Source organism: Hyperolius riggenbachi, chromosome 7, assembly GCF_040937935.1.
Source record: "Hyperolius riggenbachi isolate aHypRig1 chromosome 7, aHypRig1.pri, whole genome shotgun sequence".
Lineage (NCBI taxonomy): Eukaryota > Metazoa > Chordata > Amphibia > Anura > Hyperoliidae > Hyperolius > Hyperolius riggenbachi.
In genome coordinates, this window is record NC_090652.1 from 101456253 (window position 1) to 101475927 (window position 19675).

The following is a 19675-nucleotide window of genomic DNA, read 5'->3' on the forward strand; positions in this document are numbered from 1 at the left end:
AGTTTGTGACACTAGAACTTATGTGCCTATAGGCTCCTGAGCTGTAAATCCAGCCCTGGGTAAGCTGGGAACAACTCAGAGCTATATTATTAGCTAAGGGCATCCATCACCTGGGTGAAGATAGAAGCAAAGCATCTGCTGTAGCTTGGTCCTCCACAATCAAGCTTCTTGCCTGATTTTGTAAAAGTCCTATATTCTCTGGCTCCTTTCTTTTTGAGTTTATATATTGACTGTCCCAACTCTATTGTACCCAAAATAATAATAGATTGTGCTTAATACTAACATTATTGCATGCAGTCTATGATCTTATGTGAAGCATGGTACATTACAATATCACACAAATATTAAAGAGTTTCGGATAACTGGGACTCTGCATTCATTTATATGCTTTATGTGCTGAGGCTAGTATTACTAACCTAAAGTGGAATACATGTGGGCAGTTTAACTTACCTGGTGCTTCTTTCAGATCACTGCAGTCCTTCTGTGGCCTCGCCATCATTCCGCTCTCCTCCATTCAGCTGCAGCACCTCTCTGAAAACTGGCTGATTTGGCCAGTCACAGGCTACTGCACATGTGCAATTTGTATGTATTGTTTAAGCACAAAACACTCCAATCCACAGGAAATAGATCATTTCTGACATGTCCCATCTCATTTCCGATCGTGTTTTTTTTTTTATCGATTTCTCAAAGAAGTGAATGGAAATTGATAAGTAAAAAAACAAATGGAAAATCAATCGGAAAATCGATCGGCAGTAAATATACAGAAAAATCTCATTGTGTATTCCCAGCATAAGAAACTGCCAATACACACACGTGTGCGCACATGTGCACACACACACACACACACACACACACACACACACACACACACACACACACACACACACACACACACACACACACACACACACACACACACACACATACATTCATTTACCCAGAACTTAACTTTATCCTAACAATACCCCTAATCTCGGTCACTCTACGATATTATCGTATTTTTTGGAATATAAAACGCTCCGGAATATAAGACGCACCTAGGTTTAGAGGATAAAAATGAGGGAAAAAAAATAATACATTAAACCTAGGTGCGTCCATGGTACAGGAGCGTCTTGTGGATCTTCCCCCCCCCCCCCCCCAAGCTCTATCTAAGCTACAGTAAAACCTTGCTGCCTCACTAACTACCCTACAGTAACTCCTGCTGCCCCATTAGCTACACCAACCCCCTGCCATCCCCACCAGCTCCATTAACCACATCAATTACCTCCATTAATCATCACTACTAATTACAGCTACAGTAATATTTATACAGAAATCAGAATCTGCAGCAAAACTACAAGCAGATACAACAATGTACAGACAGTAGGAATAGGTAAAGGTAACAGGTCTTACAATTTTGAGGAGCAGGTGTCCATGTGGGAGAGGGCCAGTGGAGTGGGCTGTGAGATCAGTGCCCATCCAAAGCACCAGCAGTAGAGGCTGAAGGAGGCAAGGGGGTAATGTCCAGGTCACAGCCAGAGCAGCTTACTGCGGATGTTGCAGAAGCTGGGTGCTGGTGGGTCTCAGCTGAGGCAGCACGTGTGGCCATTTGTCCCCCTTCTAAGCGTGGCCGTGAAGTGCTGGAGTTGATAGCCGCTGGACAGATGCGGCTGCAGAGCGGCAGATATGCCAGGATACCGTGGCCATGATCTCAATGGATGTCGGGGAGAGAGCCGAGTTCAGCCTGTTTGGCTGATGGCTGGAAGTCTGAGGCATGCTATTAGTGCAGAGCGCAGCGGAAGGCGTTATTACCGATCCGGGATCCAGCCGACGAGTCCTCCATCTGCTTCTGTATCTTCAATACCGCCGCGCGCAGATCCCCGTCTTGTAACTTCCTGGTCAGCCGCTCTCGCACTACGTGACTCTGACGCACGTGAGCCGCCGAGGTCACGCAGTGCGAGAGCGACAGACCAGGAAGTTACAAGACGAGGATCCGCGCGCGCCGGTATTGAAGATACAGAAGCAGATGGAGGACTCGTCGGCTGGATCCCGGATCGGTAATAACGCCTTCCGCTGCGCTCTGCTCTAATAACATGCCTCAGACTTCCAGCCATCAGCCAAACAGGCTGAACTCGGCTCTCTCCCCGACATCCATAGAGATCATGGCCACGGTATCCTGGCATATCTGCCGCTCTGCAGCCGCATCTGACCAGCGGCTATCAACTCCAGCACTTCACGGCCACGCTTAGAAGGGGGACAAATGGCTGCACGTGCTGCCTCGGGCGCCATATAAATACGAAATTTCAAACATTTGGAATATAAGACGCACTCACTTTTTCTCCCCACTTTTGGGGGAGAAAAAGTGCGTCTTATAGTCCGAAAAATACGGTAATATCTCTTATATCTAAGAGAAAAGCGCAGTATAAATGTTCTGTGTCTTGTCTATAACCTCACATTGCCTTAAATATTACACTTAGATTACTCTTGTAAGGTCATTTGCATGAGGAGTTTGCATCCTCTTACAATTAGGTCTTCATAGATTCCTGGGCAGATGAAGTTCTGGAGTTCTTGATGGTGATACGAGAAGATGACTAATATGCTGAGAACTGCAGCCCGTTATTATATGCTAGTTCTCACATATTTGCCTATTCATTACATTCATTTATCTAAAAGGCCCCAAACACACAAGACAGACGACTTTGGGGCACTAGCAATAAAAGACGCAGGGTGAAAATGTATTTACAGATATCTGCTTAACAGCAATATCGCCCAGGCCCATCAATCACTGTGACTTGAAAGTTTTGGTTTAATGCTGTTATTTTCTGCGATGCCCAGTGCTAAGGGGACTGGAAATGATGCTTCTGAAACCACTGCAAGAGCCTTTGCCAAACCTCATCCATCATCAATACAGAGTCCTGTCCTGCCTCATCCCATGGCCAAAGATACACAGAGTCCTCTCCTGGCCGTCCTCCCTCTAATAGGCAACTCACTCGATATAGCAAACAAATACTGCTCAAGTGGCTGTTCCTGATCGCTAGCCTTGCACATCCCGTCTGTGCTCTGTCTGTCAGACTCAGCCTATTAAGCAAAGTGCAGAGAAGACAGCAAATGAACAAAGAGGATTCTGCTACAGCAAGCAGAGCCATGCAATCTTGCTAAAATGACTCTCCGCCAGTGTGAGAGATTACATTACATATTGCGGGGTGCAAGGCGTTTTGCTTTTATAATCATAGTTGAGTAAATGGTTCGGGCTCTTGGAACTGGATCAAATAACTTTTTTGGCTCTTACTGAAGTTATATACTTAAAGGATACCACAACTGACGTGTGACATGATGAGATAGACATGTGTATGTACAGTGCCTAGCACACAAATAACTATGCTGTGTTTCTTTTTTTTCTTTCTCTCTCTGAAAGAGTTAAATATCAGGTATGTAAGTGGCTGACTCAGTCCTGACTCAGGCAGGAAGTGACTACAGTGTGACCCTCCCTGATAAGAAATTCCACCTATAAAATACTTTCCTAGCAGAAAATGGCTTCTGAGAGCAAGAAAGAGATAAAAAGAGGAATTTCTTGTCAGTGAGGGTCACACTGTAGTCACTTCCTGTCTGAGTCAGGACTGAGTTAGCCACTTACATACCTGATATTTAACTCTTTCAGAGAGAGAAAGGAAAAAAAGGAACACAGCATAGTTATTTGTGTGCTAGGCACTGTACATACACATGTCTATCTCATTATGTCACATTTCAGTTGTGGTATCCTTTAAAGAGGCACCGCAGTGACACAGTAGAATGCAGTAAATTACTCAGAATACCCACTTTTATATTAATTGTTCTGGTTTACGCATCATAAACACTTCTATATATTACTGTATATTAGTATGTAGCCCCACCCTCTCAGTGATGTCACAGCCTATGCTATTTAGCTGTGCAGAATTCTCTCAGGGCATTCTGGGAGATCAGATATTTTTTCTGTTGGCATCAGAGCACTAAACATTCTGCAGAGCTTCACTTGATAGCACAAAAGATGTCACCGCCCATGAAAAATGTAATATTATAAATAAGGGAGAGGGAAGGGTGCAGAAAGATTTAACAAGGGGCAAACACTGGCTAAATCATTTATAAAGTACTCAGAATATAAATAAAAAAAGCCATTTTATTAATTATGTTATTTTTAGTACAATCCTTCTTTAGGCAAACATTACACCATGTTTTTGATCTACTGTACAAAGCATAGTGGGGGTTGATTTGTCCAAGTCTGTACATTGAAATTAATGCAAAACTGGTCCAAAAGTAGAGCATTTTAAGAGGTTCTCTACTGAATATAACATAATGAATCAATATGCTTATTTTTTCCAATAACCATTTATAAATAATTCAGTCAGTGTTTGCCCATTGTAATATCTTTTCTCACCCTGATTCACATTCGGAAATGTATCGCAATTGGCAACATCTCTATTGCTTATTCTACTGGGCGCCTCTGGGTGCCAAAATGTACCTTCTTTGCCGCAAATCGCAGCTGTGTGGCAGAGGGGGTGTTAAGGTTTGGGGAGTTCAGGGAAGGGCGCCACCAGGGGGGTGTTAGGGTTATGCACCACTGGAAGTTTTTAGTGTTAGGCATCGGTAGAGTAAGGGTACTGTGTGAGAGTAGGCTTCGGTTTAGCCATAGTAAAATATTGATAATCATTACCAATATTTTACTATCAGAATCCAACAGTAGAATATTGATGTTTTTAGCAACATTCCATTAGCGGCAATCCCCTGTGCCCTTTTTTACTGGCACCTGTTTTTCATATATGCGTCCTGTACCAACTGACTTAAAGGGAACCTTAACTGAGAGTGATACAGAGGTTGCCTTTTAACCAATAACAGTTGCCTGGCAGTCCTGTCAATCTCTTTGGCTGCAACAGTGGCTGAATCACACACCTGAAACAAGCATGCAGGTAATCCAGTCTGACTTCAGTCAGAGCACCTGATCTGCATGCTTGTTGAGGGGCTGTGGCTAAAAGTATTAGAGACACACACAGGATCAGCAGGAGAGAGTCGGGCAACTGGTACTATTTTAAAAGGAAAAATCCATATCCAACTCAGTTTAGGTTCCCTTTAACCCCCCTGGCGGTCTAAAAAATTCCGCCAGGAGGCAGCGCAGCAGTTTTTTTTCTTTTTTGTTTTTAAATCATGTAGCGAGCCCTGGGCCCTGCTCAGCGGCATCCCCCGCCCGCTTCGATTGCCTTCGGCGATCTCCTATCAGGAAATCCCGTTCGAAGAAGTCACTGACGTCGGGACGTCATTGGGAGTCCCGATCCACGCCTACGGCGCGGCGTGACGGATAGCGGCGATCGAGTGCGGGGCTACCGCCAAGGAGGTTAAAGGACAACTGTAGAGAGAGGTACATGGAGGCTGCCATATTTATTTCCTGTTAAACAATACTAGTTGCCTCTTGCCTGGCTATCCTGCTGATCCTCTGCCTCTAATACTTTTAGCCATAGCCCCTGAACAAGCATGCAGCAGATCAGGTGTTTCTGACCTTATTGTCAGATCTGACAAGATTAGCTGCATACTTCTTTCTGGTGTGATTCAGACACTACTGCAGCCAAACAGACCAGCAGGGCTACCAGGCAACTGGTATTGTTTAAGAGGAAATAAATATAGCAGCCTCCACATTCTTCTCACTACAGTTTTCCTTTAAGAGTGAATGGTCAAAAATGGATCCATATTAAAGTATCTGGCAAACATGAACTTTGCGTTAAGTCCACGATTAAAAGCAACCGCTGAACCATCGTTGTTTGTCACAAACTGTCCACCAGTGAGCATGTTCGTCCATTACTACTGATTGGCTGATTAGACATTTGCCTAAATAAACAGGTGTACAGCTGTTTCTAATAAAGTGTGTATTAGACAGGGACGGATTTACCATAAGGCACTGTAGGCATGTGCCTACAGGCGCCTGATGATGGAGTGGCGGCTCACTCGCCCCCCCAAGCTCCTCCCTCCCTCCTTCCCTATGCAGAGTCCTGAGCAGATTGTAAATGAGAACTGTCGGCATTCCACTGTTAAAGGGAATGTCCAAGCAAAATAAAAAAATGAGTTTCACTTACCTGGGGCTTCTACCAGCCATCTGCAGCCATCCTGTGCCCTTGTAGTCACCCACTGCTGCTCCAGTCCCCCGCTGGCAGCATGCCGACCTCGGAGGTTGGCGGGTCGCATTGCGTACAATTTTACGCATTCCCGCTAGTGCATGAACATTAACAAATACATTTTTACGCATTACTGATTCAATGCGTAAATTTTTACGCATTGAACCAGTAATGCGTAAAAATGTATTTGTTAATGTTCCTGCACTAGTGGGAATGCGTAAAAATGTACGCAATGCGTCCCTCCGACCTCCGAGGTCGGCAAGCTGCCAGCGGGGGACTGGAGCAGCAGTGAGTGACTACGAGGGCACAGGATGGCTGCATGGGGCTGGTAGAAGCCCCAGGTAAGTGAAACTCATTTTTTTTTTCTGCTTGAACCTTCCCTTTAAGATCTCCTTTCAGTTGGGGGCACCACTAGCTACTTAACCTGCCTGGCGTTCTATTAGAATCACCAGGCTGGCGACCGGACGGTTTTTTTTTTATAAAAAAAAACTATTTCATGCAGCCATGACTGAAAGTTGGCTGCATGAAAGCCCACTAGAGGGCGCTCCTAATCCGTACTTCTGAACGCCTCCGGCACGATGAGCGGCCCTTCTTGTTTTGCTCTCCTCGTCGCCATGGCGATGAGCGGAGTGACGTCATGGACGTCAGCCGACGTTCTGACGTCAGTCGCCTCCGATATAGCCCTTAGCGCTAGCCGGAACTGTTTGGTTCGGCTGCGCACGCATTTCGTGAAAATCGGCCCAGCAGGGCTTGAGCGGCACCCTCCGGTGTCTCTGGATGAGCTCAGCTCGTCCAGAACGCTCAGGAGGTTAATACTGAGGGTACCTCTCTCTACCTAATACTAAAGGGCACCTGTAGCTACCTATGTCAGGAAGTAAGGGAGAAGTGACAGCTGGGCCAGCCAGCACACTTGCGGAGCGGTTCGGCAGGGGTTTGTAGGTCCATGGAGGGTGAAGTCTTGGGTGCCAGGATATTTGTGCCTATAGGCTCCTGTGCCTTAAATCCAGGCCTGGACATGATGAAACAGTAATTCTGTCACTACTGTTCAATACCTGTGTCAGACAGGAGACAGTCTTTAGAGCAGTCTGATTCATCCAGATGTCATTCAATCACACAGGGCCAGGGCGAGACATAAATAATATCTGGGGCACCCATTTTAGCAGTTAGTCTTTGTAGACTTTCCTGATCCCTGAGAATAGTATATGAGTGCTGCAGTCCCCTTTTCTCTATAAATGGTTTGACTTGTCATAAACACCCACATAACGCACTTTCTCAATCTCCAGCATAAAATCTGTAAAGAGATGATACGCTGGATGTTAAGCATTGGTCATTCTCCGGAGTCTCTGGTGTCCTTTAGACCCTGATCTACTTTTGCTCTCTTCCGTCTTGTAAACATTTCATCTGAGCGTTCTTGGATTTATGAAAGTCCAACTGATGATAACTGTCCAAAGCTTATATATTCCTGACGAATGATGTGACAATTTTACAGGTCTCTCGGTCCCCATTCGGTGAAGTCACTTTCTTACTTGGAATTGTGCAGAGCTGTGGATAATGCAATTCATAGTCAAACTCCAATGCTGTTGAGGAGAGAAAAAAAAGAGAAAATAATCCTATTTAGTTAATGATATACATTGAAAGAAAATGATGTTTTCATTATAAAATTGCCATAGACAATTACTCTTTTAGTAACCTAATGTTATTGAAAATGGCCTTTCCATTTCAGTCAACAGCCAGTTAGAAATTCCCAAATTCACAGGAAACTCAAATGTCACTGATTTGCAACCATGGCAACAACACTTGCTTTGGAGTACAGACTGTCTAAAAATCCCACACAGCTTGGACTGTTGTTACTCATTCCCAGCACATGTAATAATCCATTGTCTGGCACAATAACACTCCAGTATGACAATTTCTGATTAAGGCTTGACTGTGTGGTTGTGTTTGTGAGCAGCTTTATCTGAAGATATAGCACTTTACTGGCCAAGAATTTCAAATATAGTTACTGCAAAAAGGACAGACAAGCAATGCACCAAAAAATGTGCATTGCTAATTAATGCAAATCTACTCTTTACTATGCATTAATAAAGGGAAGCTGAACTAAAGCTTTAAGGTAAAACATTCACAAATTATTCAGTGTTTGTTGTTTTTTGCGCCTGCATTCAAATTGATAATATGTTGTGAGCAGAAAAGAGTTTACTGTCTCTGAGTCTGTATTATTTCAAGTGCATATTTGGTAATATCTTGGTCCTTCTGTTTTCTATGGAGCTATGTATTCTGAAATAATACTAGAGTATTAGTAAAAACTATATACGGATACTCTGTCAATGAGATCTGGTGACTGATATCTCAGTGTACGGCCAGATCAACCAGTAGATAGATCCCTCTCTGACTTGGGGCACGCAGGTATATAGGTACAAAAGGGACAATTGTATACGAGGGACGACTGGGAGCTATACCAAGTGCATAAGTGACACCCACCCCATGTACTGCGCTAAAGCCTCTTTAACAATACACACGGGGCAGGAGGAGGGAGGGTGTCACTTATACACTTGGCATAGCTTCCAATTGTCTCAATTTTTAAGGGACAGTCACTCTTTTGGGACCCAATATTTCTGTCCCTCTGTCTCCCTCATTTGTCCCTCTTTCAGGATTGATGCACAGATCTATACAAATATATGTAGTTTCTACTGAAAAATGTGCTTAATTGACTATAAACTTTATTCCCATCCTCCTATTCCTTTAAAGCTAATGGGAATCGGTTATTAAATAAAAAAAAGTCAGATACTCGCCTAAGGAGAGGGAAGGCTCGGTCCTATTGAGCCATCCCTCTCCTCTCCCGGTGCCCCCGGTGCTGCGCTGGCTCCTCCGTTCACATCCCCCACCGAGGGGACTTCAGAAGTCTTCGGGAGCCGAGTCCTCCCGAAGACAGGCGGCGCAAAGCGCGCGCGCGTGCACAGTGTAGAGCGGCCCGTCTTCGGTGCACTCGGGCTCCCGAAGCATTTCCGAAGCCTTCCTTTGGCCAGGAGACATCGGTATTTGACCAAAACGGTCGAATACCGCTACGGGGGAGCCAGGACAACAGCGGGGACCGGGAGAGGAGAGGGAATGCTCTATGGGACCCAGAGCCTCCCTCTCCTTAGGTGAGTATCTGACTTTTTTTTTTTAATACGGGTTCCCATTCACTTTAAACTGATATTTTCTATAGGAAAAATATATATTTTTATATAGGAAAATGAGCCAGGATAGAAAGGAGCAGTGTGGTTTGAATTATAAAACAACATATTTTTCCAATGAAATCTATATTGTATGCATTATACAGGGGGCGTGATTAGAGGTGTGGCAAGGGTGTGGCTTAAGCGTCCCTCTTTCTTATCTCACAAACATTAGGAGGTATGCACTTGGGGGGACACAGGCCGGAGGTCCGCGGGTCATCAGGATATCAAACGCTATTACTGCCACGCAGCCAATTGAGCCTTGCGACTAAGATTTTTCCACTATTCCCGAACAAAGGATCGACCAGACGGCCTTGTTGCTGCACTCATTCTCTTTCAATTTGCTAAAATTATTGAACTGAAAAGTTGATTGGGTCACAAAATATTGAGTAAAGCATGGGCACCCTAAGCTAATCAGCGCCAGATTAAAGGGTACACACAGTGGTGTAGCAATAGAGGAGCCAGATGTTGTGACCGCACTGGGGCACCTGGACCAGAAGGGCCCATTACAGCCCCCCCCCCTTCATCCATCTTATTAGTTTTTCATTGATCCTTAACAACTTTTTCTGTACTCATATTACAACTTTCTAACACTGCAGCTGTCCTAGGTAGGTTTTGGGGCGCCATATCAATAGAGTGTTAGGGGCCCCCATGTAAAACTAGCACTGGGTCCTCAAGCTCCACCTCAGTTACACCACAAGTGCAGCCAATTAGCAAAAAACGTCCCATTCGCTCACAAAAACTGTCCCTGCCACATACACTCCCCCGGGTACATGCAGAGTAGTGTGTAGTGGGACCGTATGTAATCTTTTCCTGCTTCTAGACACTGCTTCACAGCAGAACACTCTCTGCTGCCATTCGCCGGCTCCTGATCACATGTCCCTCATGAGGTTTGGAGACCAAGGGGGCCCCATGCTATCATTTTTGCAGCTGGGCCCTAATAAATCTATTTACGCCCCTGCACAAGACTTCATGCTCTGTATATGATGACTTTTCTCTTTTGCGGTCTTCAGAATAGACAGTTTAGGAAGGCTGGAGCTGACTGCTGCTGTAAAAAGACAATTACAGCCAAGGATGAACAGGCATTCCTGTGCCAGTCACATCAACATATTTGTCATGAGTACTCAGAGGGTAAAAGCTTTTCAAGCTGTAATAGCTGATACCAACAAGCAGTGTAACAGATACATTATGGAAATGGACTATTACAGGATGCTTAAAAAGGATCTGTCACTTCTGCATTATTGTAGCCTTCAATCAGTGGAAAGCAAGTTATGAAATTTCTTGACATGCTTTATTTGTTAAAAATAGCTGTTTGCAGAGTTATGTTTTACAGACGCCGTTACTTGGCCTGACTCACAGCTGAGCACTTGGAATATAGTGAACACCGTTTAATATTCCTCCTTCATTCCAGAAGCTGTTAAGCGGTTAGCATCTTAGACTGGCAGACATAATCAAAGGTTCAAATCCCACCCAGAGCAAATCTGCAGGGAGCCTGTGGGTTTCCTATGGCTGTTCTGTCTTCCTGCTATATAAAAAAATCATGGTAGATCAAAGGGACACTCTACAGCTCTGGCATAGGGATCACCATAGCAGCCATAGCGGCTGCTATGGGACCCATAGCCGGGGGGGCTGGTCCTCAATTAACTCACCCCCTCCCCGATTTTCCAGTAGGCTACAGGGGCAGCTATAAGGGAACCACTAAACTACCAGGGACAGCTATAGAGGCATGTGGGAGACCACTGGACTACTAGGGAAACTATAGGAGCATGTGGGGACTAGAAGACCACCAGGGAAAGCTATAGCAGGGGCAAACCCAGGATTTTCAAGGGGGGGGTTCCTGAAAGGTCTCTTACGGCAAGCCGCACACTACCGCGCATGCGTTTGCCCACTAAATACACACAATGCGCAGTGTTTCCCTTCAAAATACACATGATGCAGTAGTGTTTCACCAAAATGTATATAATGTGGCAGTGATTAGGTAGCCAGATCACCCCCCTTTATTATGGATAACGAAATTACCCCCTCCCTTTAGTATAAGTGACCAGATGACCCCCCCATTTATCTCACAGGTAGCGAGAGGAGCCTCCTCTCCCCCCATCCTCCCATTTACAGTATATGTAGCTAGATGATCCCCAGGTAGGATAGGTAACCACATGATTCCTATTTACAGTATATAGCCAGATGACTCCCCGTTCAGTACATTCCCCCTTGTATTTCACCAGATCCCCCTTGTATCTACTCAAAAAAAATATAGCCAGTGTATATACGCAGATCCCTTGTATATAGCCAGTGTATACAGTCAGATCTTCCTTGTATATAGCCAGTATATGTAGCCAGATCCTCCCTGTATATAGCCAGGGTATATAGCCAGATCCCCTTGTATATAGCCAGTGTATATAGTCATATTCCCCCTGCATATAGCCAGATCCCCTTTGTATATTGCCAGTGTATATAGTCATATTCCCCCTGTATATAGCCAGAACCCCTTTGTATATAGCCAGTGTACATAGTCATATTCCCCCTGCATATAGCCAGATCCCCTTTGTATATAGCCAGTGTACATAGTCATATTCCCCCTGCATATAGCCAGATCCCCTTTGTATATAGCCAGTGTATATAGTCATATTCCCCCTGCATATAGCCAGATCTCCTTTTTATATAGCCAGTGCATATAGTCATATTCCCCCTGCATATAGCCAGATCCCCTTTGTATATAGCCAGTGTACATAGTCATATTCCCCCTGCATATAGCCAGATCTCCTTTTTATATAGCCAGTGCATATAGTCAGATCCACGTGTATATAGCCAGTTTCCCACTTGTATCTAGCCAGTGTATATCATCAGATCCCCCTGTAGCTAGCCAGCATATATAGTCAGATCCTGTAGAGGTGACACAGGGGAAAGAGAGAGAGAGACAGGGAGATATCAGGTTTGGGGGGAGGGGGGCAGGAGAGATGACTACTTAGAATCCTCCTGGCAGCCACAGACAAGTGAGGTTACAATAAACAAGTCAGGACCTCACACAGTACAAATATCAGCCTTCATAACAATGCTCAGTACAACTGATCTCTGCAATAGCAGACTGCCCTGTACACTATTATCATTGTGATCAGTATTGCAAGGGATAGTGACACCTCACCTCACTATCAAGGGATAGTGACACTTTGCAAGGTCCTTGTGAAACTTTCAGAAACACAGCAATGGACAACACACAAGTATATGTCCCCCCTCCCCCCCTCCACACACACACACCTTCTCTCTGATGCCATGTTAGAACTGGAGCCCGTACATCTGGCATCAGTCTCTCCTCTGCTCCTCACTCTGCTGCTGGGCAGCAGCATGTCACACAGCATGTCACACAGCATGTCACTGCAGCCAGAGCTAGAAGCTCACTTTCAAATTGGTCTCTGCAGCCGGGAAAAGATAGAGGGCGGGGCAGAGCCTGCATCCTAATGGAAGCAGAGTGCTGGGGAAACATGAGTAGAGTCCTGCACAGTGCACACAAGCCTGGACTGTTTTTGTGCTAAAGAGCCCTGGTGCCTGGAGCTGACTCCTCCACTCTCTCACCTCTGTGCGGCTGTCACAGGCACAGCCCCCTGCAGTGCTGACATCCTCCCTCTGCGAGTGCTTCCGCTCTCTCTCTCCAGCCGGTACTAAAGATTTATTGTCGGCTGGTGAGGACAGTGTGTCCTTACGCTGTGGAAAAATAGTTCCTATTCACCTGCCTGCCTCTGCCTTGTGGAACTGAGGGGGGATTAGGGCGAAGGCTGATGGGGTAGAGGAGTACTAAGGGGAAATTTTAAAGTAAAAAAAAAGACTATAGCAGCCAGGATTAGCCCTGCAGCAGGGGGGGGGTTCTGGGCATCGGTAACCCCCCCCTGGGTACGCCACTGTATAGGGGCACCACTAAACAACCAGGGATACATATAGGGGCATGTGGAGGACTACTAGACTACTACAGAAAGCTATAGGGGGCATGTAGGGGACTCCTAGACAATGGGTAGCTGATGGGGCCTGGACGGGGCCAGAAAAAATGTTGCTATGGTGCTCAGTGAATTCTAGCGACGCCTCTGCACTACAGACTTAGCTGCACTCTGTGGTGCAACCAGTGTTGCTTGCAAATTTTTACCAAAGTAAATTTCACATTGAGAATGCTAATTTTGATTCGAGAAAATAAATGGTCAAAGGGAATGAATTTGTGGAAGTTCACGGAAAACTCAAAAAGCTGGTATTTCTACCATGAAAATTCCTGCAAAGTGCAAAATCGATCGTTTGTAGAGCAAATATTCTAGCAGAAACATTATTATTAGAGTGGCATGAAAAAGTGTTTAAAAACTGACCTTGTGTGCCACAAAATACTGACTTTAATGCTTACTTCTGCCCATGTGCTGAAAAATTGCAATAGCAGTTATTTTCCCTTGCTAAGAGATCGGTGGGGGGGGGGTTGATTCATCAAACATCGGTAATACTTTGGTGCACACATTGCGCATGGCAACATTACCTTCACTTCTACATTCAACATTGTGAGTTACGCCAGTAGCCCAACTCGCGGTACCAGAGTAGTGCGACTGTTGCTATGGTAATATGTGTTACTAACGATAACACCATAGTATTACCGATGTTTGATGAATCAACCCTGAGGCCCTTATTCGATTACATTTTTCTCCTATGAGATATATATATATTTTTTTTCATCTTCTGTTTAAAATAATTCAGCAATTTGCAATAGAAAAACCACTGGCAAAATTATTCTGAGTATTTTCTTGCTTGCTGGTGGCTTAAAGAGAACCCGAGGTGGGTTTTAAGAATCCTATTAGCACACAGAGGCTGATTCTGCATATAATCACCAGCCTCTGTTACTATACTGCCCCCCCCCCCCCCCCCGCGCACTGCTGTGCTGTCCCCCATAAATCAAACCGGCGTGCTAGCCACACGCAGCGTTTCGCTAGCAGGCTGTTTACATGCCGACTGTCGTTCTCCACCGCTCCCCCGCCTCCTCTATAGCGCCGCTCCCCCCCTGCTTCACTTCAATCCCCGCCTATGTAAGCTGATTGGAGGGAAGGGACGCTGGGGTGGAGCGGCGCTATAGAGGAGGCAGGGGAGCGGCGGAGAGTGGCAGTCTGCATGTAAACAGCCTGCTAGCGACACGTTGTGTGTCGCTAGCATGACGGTTTGATTTATGGGGGAAAGCAGAGCGCGGGGGGGGGGGGGGGGACCTGGGGGGGAACAGTATAGTAACAGAGGCTGGTGATTATATGCAGAACTAGCCCCTGTGTGCTAATAGGATTCTTACAAGCCACCTCGGTTTCTCTTTAAAATGCATTTTATGGATAAGGTGTGGAAAAGACATTTAGGAGAAAATTTAGGAGAAAATGTGAATTGAAAAAGACCCATAATCATTATTCAATTCCGTTTTTCTCCTAAGTTGGTACTTTTGGGGTAATTTTTCATTTGCAGAGTGCTGAAAAGTTATTTTAAACAGAAGATGAAAAATTATCTCCTACGGTAGGAGGAAACTGAAGAAAAAGTGAGTTAAATAAGGGCCAATGTGTTATGTGGGTGGGGGAAGAAGTACTTTGCTTCTGAGGTGTGGCCTGAGAGGTACTGTGCTTCTGCCTGTGCCTCCAGGCCAGCCTATCACAGACAGTGCTTCCTTGTTGCTTAAAGGGAACCTAAACTGAGAAGGATATGGATTTTTCCTTTTAAAATAATACCAGTTGCCTGACACTCCTGCTGATCCTGTGTCTATAATACTATCAGCCACAGCCCCTGAACAAGCATGCAGATCAGGTGCTCTGACTGACGTCAGACTGGATTAGCTGCATGCTTGTTTCAGGTGTGTGATACAGCCACTACTGCAACTAAAGAGATCAGCAGGGCTGCCAGGCAACTGGTATTGTTTAAAAAGGAAAAATTCATATCCCTCTCAGTTTAGGTTCCCTTTAAGCTGTTGCTGCATTGGGTAAAAAAGTAAGGGAACTTTCATAATAAATATCATCCTGGCTATATTTGATTTTAGAATTTATAGTTTAGGTAAACTTTAAGGTTTATCCCTGCTAATGTTATGCACACCACTCTTTAGGCCCTTACACATGCCGGACTAAGGCGGCGAATAATGACTGCCTCAGCCAATAGTCAGGCTCGTGCACAGCAGCCACCGCCCCACCGGGTGGATCAACTCACCCCTGCAGTAGCTGATCGCATTGTCTGTGCCACTCCCCCACCCACCGTGTGACCCTGATTGCCAATAATAGTGTGAATGAGTCTTGAATGACAGCATTTATTAGGAGGTAGTCTTAAAAATGGCAACGTACAAAGAATGTGCGCAGTGCTTATAATGTATATTAGGAAGCTCATGATTTCTATCAAATGTGTTGTTAGATATAATACTTAATCCATGCTTGAGAAAAATGATGAATGATGGTGGAGTCACAGTTTTTTCGCCTACCTGTAGTTTGTTAGTAAGAATAATTCACTTTCTTTCTCTGATAAGGGAGAGTTTGATGTATTTCGGGTCTTTTTTCGAACACGTTAGAAGGGTAACATACAAAAGGATTGTAAAGGTGCAATCTCAAAAAAACTGACAGTCGCATATTACAAAGGAAGAGATTGGGAAGTCCGTAACGGCTGTTGGTGGTCACAGGGAAGGCTGCTGAGAACATGTATTTATATACAGTATGCAGGAATAAGTTTAACGCAAACCTTGGATCCTGCAGAGGTTTTTCCTGTCCCCTTCACCTCACTGTTCCAGCACTGAGACCCCCTCAATTTCGGGACCATGCTCCCCTACATGAACGAGCGTGGACACATTGTACAGGTGCAGAATGGCTCATGTCTACACAGTATTACAAGCATGGTGTAGCAATCACCCTTCCAACCCCTGCAATCGCAGGGGGGGCCTAGAGGCTTTGAGGGCCCCTCCACCTTCCTCTCCCCAACCACAAGTGCAGCCAATTAGCAAAGAAACCTCCCCATTCACTAACAAAAACTGTGTGCAGGAGCGTGTGTAATGTTTTCCTGCTTCCAGGGCCTGCTTCACAGTAGAACACTCTCTGCTGCTTTTCGCCGGCTTCCAATCCTGTGGGGTTCGGAGAAAAAGGGGGCCTCATGCTATCATTTTTGAAGAGGTATAATTACTCCTTTGAGCACAAGGCTGGGCTGAAAAAGCTGCACCTCTTTTGTTCCATGCTAGTGTGCAAGCTGTCTGTGCAAGCTGTCTTGTCAATTTGTTTCCCTGCTGTAGAACAGGGTAACACAATGCAGGTTTTCAGTGCAAGTGTAAAAGGGGCCTTGAACCCAGTTTAGTTCTATGTGTAGCCAGGATCTGCATGGTGTTATGGACACATTAAGGCTGGTTTCACACCAGGACGTTGCGTTTATGGGAAGTTATGGTCGCACAACGAGCCCCTAACGCAACGCCTGGTGCTCTCTGCTTTGAACGTCAGAGTGAGCCGCGTTGTGCAGCTCACTCTGGCGTCCGTGATGCCGTGATGCGCACTCTTGGAAGCATGCGTCATCACGTGGTCCTGCCGGCCAATCGCCGCACAGAGCGGCCGCTCCAAGAAGTAAACACTGCACGTCACTGAGTGCAGTGAATATTAATTAGCCATGTGCCCGGCCGCTCTCCGCTCCTCCCCAACTTTACTGAGCATGTGCAAGCACTCTAACGCGGCTCTGCCGCTTACAAAGTACTGCATGCAGTACGTTATATTATGGCGCAGCGTTACACTGTAACGCAACGGGGGCACTGTGAACAGCCCATTGATTTTTCATTGCTGTGCGGTGGGGTGCGTTACAGGCTGCTCTAACGTGCACCTGTAACGTCTCACTGTGAAACCAGCCTAAATGGTTGTGGAAGTGTTATGTTATGTGTGCTTAATAAAATTGATATTTCGGAAGAAAGCTAGAGAATGAGATACCACCATGGCCGTTATCCAATTAACTTTTTCTCTTGCATTTTCTCCCAGGGGATAATTTTTCATCTTATTCTTATCTAAAAAATAATTTCGGCACCAATCTATAGTAAAATGGTAAAAAAGTAACATCAAACTTATTTTGAGTATTTTCTTGTATGGTGGGAGGTATTTCATTGGAAAAATATGAGAAAAAGCGAATTGGATGGGGCCCAATGTCTTTTCATCAGACCTTTGGTATAAATCTCCGGTCTTTTTTTTCTGAGGCTCTGAATTTGTTTCTCCTTTTCTGCGTCTGTGAATATGCTTCAAATAAATGTCTAACTCTGCTAGTATAACCTCTTACATGAGCGATAGGCTGAGAGAATGTCTGTTGAAATCTAAAATATTACAGAATTTTGGATAATTTTTTTGATGCCTAATGCATTTTTCTGTATTTTATTATGCAGAGATCTGATGCCAAGAACAATAGAAGGGCAGATAACCATGGAGAAGACACCCAGTTACTTTGTAACTAATGAGGCTCCACAACGGATCCACTCAATGGCCAAAGACACCAAACTTATTGTGGTGGTGCGGAACCCAGTCACCCGTGCCATATCTGATTACACACAGACTCTTTCCAAGAAGCCCGAGATTCCAACATTTGAAGTCCTCGCATTCAAAAACAGGACTCTGGGATTGATTGATGCTTCTTGGAGTGCACTGAGGATAGGCATTTATGCTCTGCATTTGGAAAGTTGGATGCAGTATTTTCCCCTTTCCCAGATACTTTTTGTCAGCGGAGAACGTCTTATTACCAATCCAGCAGAAGAGCTGGCCAGAGTCCAAGACTTCTTGGGTCTCCAACGGATCATCACAGAGAAACATTTTTATTTTAATAAGACTAAAGGCTTCCCATGCCTAAAGAAGCCAGAAGACACAGGAGCCCCAAGGTGCTTGGGAAAGTCCAAAGGGCGGACGCATCCTAAAATCGACCCTGATGTCCTACAGCGCTTGAAGAAATTTTACAAACCTTTCAATGCTATGTTCTACCAAATGACAGGGGAGGATTTTCAGTGGGAAAAAGAGGAGCTGGAAGGTTAAAATGGACCTATGGTCTTGTTACAAATCAAAGATTAGAGAAATAATGAAAGACTTGTCAGTGTGCAGAGAATATTTGCCATTTTGCCAAAAAAAATAAAAATGTAAAAAGAAAGAAAAAAATTCAAAAGAAAAAAAAATTATAAAAAGTTCTAATTTCTATAAGGGTTTGGTGCATACTTTGGAATGGCAATACAGGTAAATCACTCATACCCAAAACATTTTTAATGTACAAAATAATAAAAATGAGTTTCCTGAAAACAAGTTTCTTGCCCGTTATAGGAAAAAGATTATTTTTTGCAAAAAAAAAAGTATTTATTAAAATGTATATAAAATTTAAATTTTATTCACCTAAGCATCAAATAAACGCAAGCAGAAAATGAATCCATTCATGTGATTTACCTGTGTGCATATACCGGTATTAAAGTCTGTAATTGGTACATCTCTGCTGTACACGATACCAGCCAATCAGTAGCTTTCATCAATATTGCACTAGCTCAATCCAAACATGTGTGAAAGATTGTTAACGAGTACAGCAAATATGTACCATTTTTTTATGGAGACAAATTGCACTGAATACATGTCTATTTAATGACACCTCTAATTACCATGATGAGCGGAGCAGGTTTAGAAACACTGGGAGATGACTGCAATTTTTTAAAGACTACGGGAGAGCAAATATGACAAATCTAATAACGTATATTTTGTCAAACTGGCACTAGACATTTCTCACCTTATTCATTTATTTAATTTTCTTTTGTACATGTTTGATCATAAAAAGTTGCTAAAAAGTGCCACTGAGCAGAGACAATATGGAAGCACTTATGTCTGTATCGTTTATTTAAGCTGAAAAGTCAGGTTTTTTAAACATACTTCATGTTGTTTTGTGAATTATTTATTTTAGATAGCTGCTGAAAAAAAAAATTATAAGCAAGTAAGCAACTCATCATTAGCCCCTCCCAAGAGACAGAAATCAGGATGATCAAGTCAAAGCTTCTACTAGCTGATCCATCTAGCCGCCAGCTATGTTAATGATTTGTTAGCACCCACTTCTGTCTTCTAGGCGGAGGTCATGATCTTGTTCACTTCTCATTTCTTGCTGATGGAAATCATATACATGTTTGAAGAGACCCCATTGCACCCACCCCCCCCCCAAATAAATCTATGAAAAATTAGGGTTTTCCCAATTTAAATGTTTTTATTGCATTACCAATTAAACAATGACTGGGAAGGTGAAGCAGCTGTGCAAAACAGGAGCTCCACCAGAGAACATGCCCATGACACCATTAGTTAACAATCTTTAGATCACATGACCAGTGTTTTGTTTGCTTTAAATAACATTTTTTGTAGACGC

General features: G+C 44.3%; 1 protein-coding gene across 1 annotated transcript in view; it reads left to right on the forward strand.

Moving 5' to 3' along the window:
• LOC137524505 (uncharacterized) overlaps nt 1–19425 on the forward strand; it is a 356391-nt gene extending 336966 nt beyond the window's left edge. The window contains exon 2 of the mRNA XM_068244457.1: nt 17688–19425. Within this exon, the coding sequence (XP_068100558.1) occupies nt 17688–18324 (637 nt within the window). The 3' untranslated portion in view covers nt 18325–19425. The remainder of the gene's footprint in view (nt 1–17687) is intronic.
• Nucleotides 19426–19675: the final 250 nt, after the last annotated feature.